Source organism: Cebus imitator, unplaced genomic scaffold (assembly GCF_001604975.1).
Source record: "Cebus imitator isolate Cc_AM_T3 unplaced genomic scaffold, Cebus_imitator-1.0 Scaffold57, whole genome shotgun sequence".
Lineage (NCBI taxonomy): Eukaryota > Metazoa > Chordata > Mammalia > Primates > Cebidae > Cebus > Cebus imitator.
This window is the reverse complement of record NW_016107372.1, coordinates 119,229-130,499: the sequence shown is the minus strand read 5'-3', so window position 1 is coordinate 130,499 and position 11,271 is coordinate 119,229. Positions and strand designations below refer to the sequence as shown.

Below are 11,271 nucleotides of genomic sequence, written 5' to 3'. Positions count from 1 at the left end.
TGACCAGGATGGTCTCGATCTCTTGACCTCGTGATCCACCCGCCTCGGCCTCCCAAAGTGCTGGGATTACATGCTTGAGCCACCGCGCCCGGCCCTCAACTTTTTATTTTCATTTGGTATCTTTTACTCACACCAGCGAACAGAAAAATAGAAAAGGTGGTTTTTGATGTTGTAGGTGCGGTCTCCCATACCTCCTCTTTTGCCACAATCTACAAGTGGAAACTCCTTAAGGTTAAGAAACTAAAAAAAACAAAGGCAAATTCCAAGAATCCCTCCCTACTCCTCTCACTTTGTTGCCTCCATCATGTGTTTTTAAACAACTGTTTAAAAAAAAAAATTAATTCCACCACAGACTACTCAAATGGAAGCACACTGGGCCAAAATAAAGGGGACACGGGCCAAAAAAAGTACCTACAATTCAAGTACCTTTACCTACCCAGCCAGAGAATTCTGTGAACTGGGACAGTGTCCATCACTACCACTACCAGAATTCAGAACACAAATTAGTCTACAACACTCGCTGCCACGTCAGCCCTTGTCTCTAACAGGTTCTCCCTTAAGGCTGTCGCAGGTGTAGGGCTCCCGCCCAGAGCCCACCAATGCCCTGGGTGGTGTGCCCCTGCGCGCCACCGTGCGTGACGGACGCACGCACGACATCCAGGGAGAGCCCGGAGAACGCCGCAGACGCAGACACAACGGGAACGCCCTCACATATACTGCCCAAGATCCAAAGACCACGGGGAAAACCGTCACGTAGAGCGACGGCGCCCTCGTGACTCCGCTTCGCCCAATCAGAGCCAGGGCGGTGCGGGAGCCTGGGGGCGGAGTCTCGAGTCAGGGTGAAGGGGCTGCACGTATTGCTCCGGCCAGTGGAGCGGACATTTTGTTGCGATCTGGCGCCGGGGGCTGTGCTTTGGGTCCGCTGGTTCTGGTGCGCGCGGTGTCCCAAGTGTTCGCGCCAGGTTGGTGGGCGAGAAGGCCGAAACGCGCCAGAGTTCCGGGAGTTGGTGAGCGGGTCGCGCGGTCCGACGCTCCTCTAGCGGTGGGGCCGTCGGAAAGTGAATAGCGGTCGTTAAAGCGGCCGGTCCTTGAGGGCGCGTGTGCCTGGATGGGTTCCCAGCGTTCGGGGCCTTAAACCCAGGCCGCGTGCCACCCAGCGAGGGCTGTGTTAGCGACCTCACCGTTGCCAGCGGGGAAGGAGGCACGGAGACGACAGTTGAGGGTCACTCCGTTACGGCTGTCGCAGCTGTAGCCCCCCCCCCACCTGCCCCGCTGCGTGTTTGTGCCACGCAGTGTACCGGTTGCGTTTTCATACATTTTACCATGGACGTCTCAAAACACACGTGTGACTTAGATGGTAATAATAGTTTCATTTTACATTTAAATAAGTTAAGGCGCAATCACTTAATACTCTCTCCTAGTTTCTTTGCGTTGGACTGTAATGAACATGTGCTCTCACAAGACCCCACGGGTATTAACACCAGTAGTCCCAGTAGGAGGATCAGGCTTCTAGGAGTTAGTCCCATGTTGGGACTTGAAGAGTGGCAATTTGGGGATATTGTGTGTGTTTGAAGAATAGGGAAGGGTGATCTTGAGTAAAGGGTGCCGGCCTTATCCTAGCTTCAGAGAGACCCAAATTGGGATGGAATGAGAGTATAAAGAAAAATGTGCCTGCCTGTTTTAGATACGGTACTTCTCTAAACACTTTTGCCTGGCTTACTTTATGAGGTTAGCCCAAATAGTTTAAGAAAACTGACCAAAAACAATTGAAGAAAAGGCAAAAGCCCATTTCATTTGTGAACAGATGCAAGGTTCAAACAAAGTATTAGCAAATTGAATCACCGCACTCTGCCAAGAAGTATTATTAAAATCAATAACAAGGACAGGATAAGACACAAGAAGCAGAATCCATGAATGTGCCAAAATATGGCACCTTGGCAGTTGAGAAAAACCACAGAAGCAAGATCTCTGTGATGTGCTCCTGCCTTTCTCCCATAAAGCAGGGTCATAAAGGAATTCACTGGCCTACCTCGTGTGAAGTTGGTCAGAAGACCCCCATGCCAGAGGCGTCTTGCCGCATACCTGGGGAGGAGAAGTGTCATACAGAGACGCAAGAAAGAATCTGAACAAACTAAATGTAATGTATAGACATTTTAAAATCCTAATTCAAAACAAACCAATAATTTAAAGAGACTTTTTATTTTTGTTTTTTACAGATGAGATCTCACTCTGTCACCTAGGTTGGAGCGCAGTGGTGGGAACACTGTAGCCTCAAACTCCGGGTGGACTCAAGTGATCCTCCTGTCTCAGCCTCCTGTGTAGCTGGGACTACTGGCACACACTACCACACCACCCAGCTATTTTTTTTTTTTGTAGAAATAAGATCTCGCTGTGTTGCCCAGCCTGGTCTCGAACTCCTGGCTTCAAGCAGGAAGATCGCTTCACCCCAGGAGTTCAAGACTAGCCTGGGCAATATGCCAAAACTCCATCTCTACAAAAACAACAGCAGCAGCTCCCCCCTCCAAAACCCAAAAAATTGGCCAGGTGTGGCAGCTCACTCCTGTAATCCCAGCACTTTGGGAGGCCAATGCAGGCGGATCATGAGGTCAAGAGAGCGAGACTATCCTGGCCACCATGGTGAAACCTTGTCTCTATTAAAAATACAAAAATCAGCTGGGTGTAATGGTGCACACCTGTAGTTCCAGCTACTCCCGAGGCTGAGGCAGGAGAATCAATTGAACCCGGGAGGCAGAGGTTGCAGTGAGCTGAGATTGTGCCAATGCACTCCAGCCTGGTGACAGAGCAAGAAACAAAAAACAAAAACAAAAAACTCAAAAATTAACCAGTGCATGCCTGAGGTCCCAGCTACTCAGGAGACTGAGGCGGGAGGATTGCTTGAGCCTGGGAGGTCAAGGCTGCAGTGAGCCATGATGGCACCACTGCACTCCAGCCTGGGTGAGAGCAAGATCTTGTCTCAAAGAACAAAACCCCAAAGTTTGCAATAAAGATTCACATATATCGCTCTACAGCAGTCTGAATGCTCTCCCACAGCTTAGGAGCTGTCCCCGCTGTCCCCTCTCAGGGCTTGACTGTGTGTATTCAGTCAAGGCATGCTCAGGGCCCCCCGCTGAGGAAACCCTCTCCCTAAGCCAGCCTCCCCTCAGCTGCCTCATCCACACTCTGGCCTCCATGAAGTCCCCACTTCTCCCATTTCCTCCCGTTGTCCTCAGTGTCCCCGCTCCCTACCCCCAGCCCCTGTTCTTTCTGTCTGGGAGCCCCTGTGCTTCTCCCAGAACTTGTCCACTGGGCAGGACTGACAGACAGGAGGCTCTTCCTTCCCCGAGCCAGGGATTGAGGAGGCAGGGGCATCCGGGCCTTCCTGGCCAGCATGTAGAAATTTACCCAGATGGTATGTGCTAGGTCCCACTCCCCAGGGCTGGCCAAGGCCCATCACAGTGGAGCCCATGAGTCAGATGAGTGCAAGCGTGAGCTTGGATAGAAAATCCACTAGGCAAAAGACCAGATACAAAATTGTGTATGCGTATTGTTTATAAAATAAAACAACCATGTGAAACATCACTAGGAGGAAGCATGCCGCTGCTGTTGCCTCAGAGTAAAGCTATGAGTAGTTTTCATTTTTTCTTTCCTTTAGATTTAATCTTCTTTTAAAAAGAAATCGGTAAAATACACATAAAATGTACCATCTTAACCAGTTTAGTATCGTTAAGTATATTCATATTGTTGTACAACTGATCTCCAGAGCTTTTTCATTTTGCAAATTGGAACTCTGTACAAATTAAACAACTCCTCACCTCCCCTTTCCCCAGCCCCTGGCAAGGGAGGTTTTGTTTTTTTTTTTTGAGACGGAGTTTCGCTCTTGTTGCCCAGGCTGGAGTGCAATGGCACAATCTCGGCTCACTGCAACCTCCGCCTCCTGGGTTCAGGCAATTCTCCTGCCTCAGCCTCCTGAGTAGCTGGCATTACAGGCACGCGCCACCATGCCCAGCTGATTTTTTGTATTTTTAGTAGAGACAGGGTTTCACCATGTTGACCAGGATGGTCTCGATCTCTTGACCTCGTGATCCACCCGCCTCGGCCTCCCAAAGTGCTGGGATTACAGGCGTGAGCCACCGCGCCCGGCCTGCAAGGGAGGTTTTATATTTTTTGTTTGTTTGGTTTTGAGAAGGAGTCTCACTCTATTGCCCAGGCTGGAGTGCGATGGCGCGATCTCAGCCCACTGCAACCTCTGCCTCCTGGATTCAAGCGATTCTCCTGCCTCAGCCTCCCAAGTAACTGGGATTACAGGCACCTGCCAGCTAATTTTTGTATTTTTAGTAGAGATGGGGTTTCACCATGTTGGCCAGGCTGGTCTCAAACTCCCGAGCTCAGGTGATCCACCTGCCTTGGCCTCCCAAAGTGCTGAGATTACAAGCATGAGCCACCGTGCCCGGCCTGAGGTTTTACATTTTTAAAACTTATTTTCATTTTTGCTTATTTGCACTTTCCAAATTTTCTGTGATGAGCGTTTAATATTTTTATAATTGAATTTTTTTAACTAAACATTATCTGCAACCCTGTACCATGTCCTCCACTTTCTCACCAGGGAGCATGAGCTAGGGGCACAAGCTAGGAAGCTGTCTACAGGGAGAACCCGGACAGACCGACCCCAGGCCATCCTACAGCTCCCAGCCATGGAAGCCAGGACTTCCTCTCAGGAGGACAAGACCCAGGGACTGGCAGCAGGAGAAGTTTCATCCATGAATTGAGTCCTGGCTGAGCTCTGACTTGGCCCGCGGAGACTCAGAATGGGTCTTGGTTTCAAGGATGACTTGTCCCTGTCCCTCTTCTCACTTCTCACTTGGTTGGCCGTGTCTCTTGCCCTGAGACCCTCTGGCAAGCCAAGTCCAGTGCTCTGTTCACTGGGCCCTCAAGCCAGCCTGCACGTAGGTGGCCTGTGGTGGGGGGCAGGGTTTCTTCCTTGCTGGCTCTGCTGCACTTGTGCTGGGAGGGGCTGGGGAGGGCATGTGGAGGTCAGGGAGGAAGTAGAGCTTGGGGCTGATAAAAATACAGAAAATAATTTCCGCCTTGTCAGTCTGAGAGTATTGTTGGTTTCATTACAAGCAGTAACTTAACACAGAAAGAAAACCACAGCTAAAGTGTCCAAGCATGACACTGTGGAAAGCCAGTGCCTCTTTCATTTTTCAAGCAAGGAACTGAGGCCTAGAAAGGTGGACTGATATGCTTGATGCCACAAGACAAGGTGGTGACAGCAGGGCTGAGATTGGAACCAGGTCTCCTGGATCCCTGGGCCCCTGCCAGAACCTGAAAAGGACCTGGGAAGGACATCGAGGGCCCAGTGGGACCGTTTCAGAAATTGGCAGTGGTGGCAGGAGTCCCCAGAGGGAGGACTGCTGAACCCCAGCTAACCATGGTGTTTCTGCAGGGGAAGGACTTGAACTGGGGAAGTGGCAGTGAGGGATAAGAAGCACACGGTGTGGCGCCTGGCCAGTATGAGTCCTCAGCAATCAGAGATCAATCCTTCCTCCTGCTGTTTCCCTCTGAGGGAAACTGACATGCCAATCAGAATTTCTAGGCCGAACAGGGGACAGTAGGTGAAGGTATCCCTGCAGAGGAAGGCAGATGTGTCTCCCCAGTTCCACGTGGCCCTCTGGCCCCTCCAAGTGAAGCCACTTTGAGGCTCCACTCACAGTGAGTCAGTCTCTTGCTGCCCCTCTGGGCCATTGTTCCCAGCCAGGGGGTGGACCCTGCTGCCTGGGGTGCCCACATCACACAGGGTGCTGCCTGTGGTCACCCTGCTGAGGCTGTAGGAGCTGTGGTAAGGTCTCAGGCGGTGGCAGCGGGCTCTGAGGCACAGGGTCTCCTGGAAGGTCTCTCGGAAGCGGCTGGACATGAGGCTGTAGAGCACCGGGTTGGCTGCCGAGCCAAGGTAGAAGAAGACACCAGAGATGACGTGCAGGTACTGGAAAGCCAGCTTCGGGCCCTCTGTCCACTGTGACACGAGGCTCCACATGACGCGGTCTGCATGGAACGGGGCCCAGCAAATGCCGAACACCACGACCAGGACAACTGCAGGGACAGAGAAGGGAGGCAGAGCGCCTGCTGGAGCCCCCTCAGCTGCCTTCTCGGGCTTCAGTTTGGGCCACCGATTCTCACCTCGTCTCCCATCCCACAGGCCACCCTCACCCATCACCCAGGTGAAAGTTTCTAGAAATGCCTGTTCTGGCCATGTCTTCCTCAAAGAGGCTGCCCTCACCACTGTCACTGACTGTAGGCAGTGGGGCACATCCCTGCCTCTGGCCACAGCTGATTGGACCAGGCATGGACACCTGTGCCCAGCTGGCCCAATCAGATTCTGTCACTCTGGAGTTTGGAATTGGGTGACACTTAGCTGTGGCTGCTGAACTACTGGGGTGAAACAGGCTGTGGGGCTAGGGCCACTCTAGATGCCCCCTGGGGAGCCATGCTTGCTGATGCATAAGTACACAGAAGAAGAAGAAAGGGGCACATGCTCAGAAAGCAGCAGACAGATCATGGGGCCAGGGAGAGTGAGACACACAGGTATACATGCACACACACAGACACACGTACGCATGCACACACTGCCTGCCTTGGCCCCTGGCCTTTTCAGCTCCAGCCCCCAGCTCCCCAAGTCCCATCTGAATATCTTGTCCTGCACTAACCTGCCCCCCATTATTTGCCAGGCCCTTGCCCACCCCCTCCCTAGCAAAAGGTAGGACAGTTTGGCCAAACCTTTCACTCTTTCTCCCCAAATCCCTCCTGCCTGCATCTTACCCAACCATGCCCTTCCTTGGGTCTCTGCTACTGGGCCAGCTGTGATTTTTGTTTCTTGTTTCTTGGGTTTGCTGCTGCAATTACTAGCTTTGCTAGGCAGAAAACCTAGCATGGTTTTCTCATAATCCCAGATTTCATAAAGGATGTTGCCCACCACATCCCCAGCACCTGGCCTGGTGCACAGAGGGTCCTTGGAAAGTAGACAAGGAAGGACGCGGGGAGGGAGGGAAGAGAGAAGCAAGCAAGAAGCCCACCTTCCAGGGGTGAGCCATACCAGCTGAGCACCTACTGCAGACTGTCCACCTGTGTTTTCAGGGAGGGGATGGGTAGTAGGGCAGAAAGCAGGGCGACGGGGGCAGCTGGTTATGGACACAAGCTTCACAGTGCAGAGCTGCGAGGCAGAAACACAGCTCTGGGCTCAGTCCCATCTCGGGCTGCAAGAGAGACTCTGGGCTCTGGGATGGTGCCTGAGGGGCGAGAGGAGTGACTCACTCTGGGGATGGGGCAGCCCCCAGTTAGCTGGCTCCGTCCAAAGTCTCGGTGGCCCTCTCCCAACCCAGCTCACTCCACTGGCCTGATTGAGGCTCTGCTGAGTTGGGGTTGAGCTAGGATGCAGGGAGGTGGGTGGGGCGGATCCGTGATCGGCTTAGCATCAGTTTGTCTTGCTTCCCCAGGGCCACAGCTTTTGAAAAAAAGCCAGGTCCAGGCCACAAAGATCCAGAGCCTCATCCCAGCTGGGCGCACCCTGGCCTGCCCCAACCCGAACGTCTCCGGCCTGATCCCCTGTGCCCTGAGCCCAGCCCTCACAGACACACCTCCCCATGGGGCTCTTTAGAAAAATGGTCACTCTGGTGGTTCCCACGGAACTGCAGACATGGCATGGGGCAAATTCAGCACCTGGCCTCTCCAGCACCCTCCTCCCCTTCTCTGGGGGACTTTGCTCCCCCCAGATCCCACTGTGCGGTTCACTGGGGGCCGTGTACCTCAGCATCCTGCCACTCTGGCTCAGGAGGTGGCCCATGACCTAAGCCCCACCCAGCAGAATCCTTCCTGGAACTTTTCACTCATGTCTAAGAGAAGAGGGCAGTTCCTCAGGAAAGGAAACGATGTGCCGGTGGCCATGCCTCGCAGGCTGCTGCAGGGAACAGGGCCAAGATGTACAATAACCAAGAAGAGCCAGGTGCAGTGGCTCACGCCTGTAATCCCAGCACTCTGGGAGGCTGAGGTGGGAGGATGACTTGAGACCAGGAGTTCAAGACCTGCTCTGGCAACATAGCAAGACCCTGTCTCTACAAAAATGAAAAAACTAGCTGGGCATGGTGGCATGCGCCTGTAGCTCTAGCTACTTAGGAGGCTGAGTGAGGTAGGAAGATAGCTTGAGTCTAGGAGGTTTGAGGCTTCAGTGAGCCGTGGTCATACCACTGTACTCCAGTCTGGGCAACAGAGCAAGACCCTGTCTCAAAAAAAAAAACAAGAGGAGAGACCTGGAGGGTCCATATCCTGTTTTCTGTCTCCTGGAGCCCAACCACATGCCCTGCCCTTTCTTGTGTTTTGGTTCCAGAGCCAGGGCCCCAGGCTTAGCAGGGTCCTGGGCTTGGTTTAATGCTCTATTGTTGTCTTAACATTCTTATTCATTTTTGAAAAAGCGACCCTGAATTTTCATTTTGCAGTGGACTCCACAAATTACACAGTCAATCTTACCATTAGCCATTAACAGGTATAAGAGTCTAACGGTAATCTAAAAGAGTACACAGGAGTGTGAACTCAGACACACGCTCACCCACACACACACATGAGACTAGGGAAGTTCCTCATCTCCCACAAACCCAGATACTCAGCCCCTTCCCCAGGCCCCAGGAGCCCCAGCCTCATACCCAGTGCCTGGCTCCGCCCCTCTTCCCACCATGACACTTACACAGCATCTTGGTCACTTGTCTCCGGCCCCGATCTCGCTGCTGGAGCCTGCAGGTGTCTCTGGACCTGGCAGCTTCGGAGCCCCTGCCCTGGGCCTCCTGCGTGAGCAGCAGCCTCTCCCGCCACAGCCGCAGCCCAATGAGCAAGTAGAGCACACTGATGATGGCCATCGGCAGACAGAAGAAGAGCAGCGCGGTGGTCTGCACTACCAGGCTGTAGAGGGCCCGTGGGCGGACTAGCATGCACATGGTTGAGTCGGGCACCAGGCCCCGACAGGGCAGGTGCAGCTGCTGGATGCCGTGCAGGCTAGTGTTGGGCAGGGAGCAGAGCATGGCAAGACCCCAGATGGCCCCAAGCACTCGGCGCACATGGGCCCGCGTCACCACGGACCTAGCCTTGAGCGGGTGTACCACAGCCACATAGCGTTCCACACTTAGGGCAGTGACATTGAGCACTGAAGCCAGGCAGACCATCTCAAACAGCAGCGTGCGGAAATAGCAGCCACCAATGCCCAGCAGGTAGGGGTAGTTGTGCCACATCTCATAGAGCTCCAGGGGCAGACCCACCAGCAGCACCAGCAGGTCCGACACGGCCAGGCTGAAGAGGTAGTAGTTGGTGGGCGTGTGCATGGCCTTGTAGCGCAGGATGACTAGGCAGGTCAGCCCATTACCCACGGCACCCACCATGAAGATCAGCAGGTACGTGGCACAGATGGGCACAAACAGCTCTGTCTGCTGCGGCCCCAGGTACTTGAATCTCAGTGCCTCGTCAGTCAGGTTCAAGTCCTCAGGGTCAAAGTACCCCCTGGCCGCACTGCCATTGCAAACCATGGGGCTCCTTGCACCCCCTGGGGACAGATCTCCAGGGAGGACAGAGCAATTGAGGCACAGAGTCATCTGGAACAGAGGGGAGATGCCCAGAAAGATCATTCAGGGAATGCTGACTCTGTCCTAACTCATCCACCCAAAGGTGACATTAGCGCTAAAATGACCATTATTTTAGGCACCACTGAGAAAGAAAACAAAACTCTTACATCCACAGGTCAGAGATGTAAAAATGCGGCTGGGTGCAGTGGCTCACGCCAGTAATCCCAACACTTTGGGAGGTTGAGGTGGGTGGATCACTTAAAGTCAGGAGTTTGAGACCAGCCTGGCCAACATGGTGAAACCTCATCTATACTAATGATACAAAACATTAGCCAGGCATGACAGCACACACCTGTAATTCCAGCTACTTGGGAGGCTGAAGCTGGAGAATCATTTGAACCCAGGAGACAGAGGTTGCAATGAGCCAAGATCATGCCACTGGGCTCCAGCCTGGGCAGCAGAGCAAGACCCTGTCTCAAAAAAATAAAAAAGTAAAAATGTACATTTTTTAAAAATAACACATGAAGCTTTGATTTTAAATTTTATGATCTATTGGAACCTTTGAATAAATGACAAATCTTGGGTGTCTCCCCTTTCAAGCAATGATGCGAGATGAGGCACTTATTTGGGCATCTGTAAAATGGGCACAATGCCTGGTATCAGAGGGTCAAGAGCAAGGGCTCTGGAAGCGACTGCCTGAATTCGAATCCAGCCTCCCCAGTTCCAGGCTGTGTGACCTTTAGTAAGTTAACCTCTCTGAGGCTGTTTCCTTATTAGGAGGATCCAGGGAGTTTAATCCATGAAAGGCATGACCACAGGGCCTGACTGGCTATGGAAAGGCACGGTGATCACCCCTTTGCTTTGGAGACCTCCAATGAGGATCAAGTGAAGCGTCAAGGCTAAACACTACAAATGCCTGATCCACAAGTTGATTCTTTTTTTCTGTTTTCTGTCACCCGAACTGTTCAAAGTCTCCGTATTTGATGCCCTTGGCACTACCAACAATGGGGTTCCCTCTCTTCTGTCCAGTCCCCCACCGTTCTTCCCGCCCGCCCTCACCGCCGCTGCACAGTAGCTCGGGAGCCTCGGGGACCAACTGGGAATTAGCAGGCGCCAGCCCGAGTTCAAGGGAGGCGACCTAGTCCTCGAGTAAGGGTCGCAAGCCCGCGGCGCCCCTGCCCGGAAGACACAAATGACCCGAGAGGCTGCGAGGCTCCCCGGTGGAGATGCGGGGGGCGCCCCGACGGAGCCCTGGGACCCCTTCCGCCCTGGGACGACCCTCCCAGCGCGGAGCCCCGGCCCAGCCGCAGCGCCTTCGCCCACGCGGGCGCCCACGCACCTACCATGTGGCCTGCGAGACCCCGGCGTCCACCCTCCGAGCGACAGACAGACACGCCGCGCCGGAGCCGATGTGCTGACTGACTGCAGCCCCAGCCCGCGCCCCGACGCCCCGCCTGTCCGCCCGGGAACGCCGCCAGGGGGCAGTGCCGTCCCCGCAGCCAGCGCGGCGCCCCCTCCCGCACCGGCGAAGGACGCGGCTGTCGGACGCGGCGCCTCCACAAGCAGCGTTACCTCACGGGACCCTCGCAACAACCCATTGTACAGATGAGAAAACAGCCTCAGATCGCGGCGGAGGAGCCCGAGAGACCTGGGGCTCACGCGCGGTCCCCGCTCTCCA

The 11,271-nt window shown here is 53.9% G+C and overlaps 2 protein-coding genes across 2 annotated transcripts in view; both read right to left on the bottom strand.

The window, feature by feature from the left end:
- Nucleotides 1–4,675, bottom strand: part of LOC108304741 (nucleolin-like) — a 20,929-nt gene extending 16,254 nt beyond the window's left edge. The window contains exons 1-2 of the mRNA XM_037738765.1: nucleotides 4,601–4,675; nucleotides 653–1,036 (exon numbers count right to left, since the gene is read on the bottom strand). Coding sequence (XP_037594693.1) covers nucleotides 653–1,036; nucleotides 4,601–4,675 — 459 coding nt within the window. The remainder of the gene's footprint in view (nucleotides 1–652; nucleotides 1,037–4,600) is intronic.
- NMUR1 (neuromedin U receptor 1) lies at nucleotides 4,452–11,040 on the bottom strand. The gene is made up of 3 exons (XM_017529035.2): nucleotides 10,937–11,040; nucleotides 8,729–9,623; nucleotides 4,452–6,087 (listed from the first exon to the last, which is right to left on the bottom strand). The coding sequence occupies exons 1-3, from the start codon at nucleotides 10,937–10,939 to the stop codon at nucleotides 5,705–5,707; spliced, it is 1,281 nt and encodes a 426-aa protein (XP_017384524.1). The 5' UTR covers nucleotides 10,940–11,040; the 3' UTR covers nucleotides 4,452–5,704.
- Nucleotides 11,041–11,271: the final 231 nt, after the last annotated feature.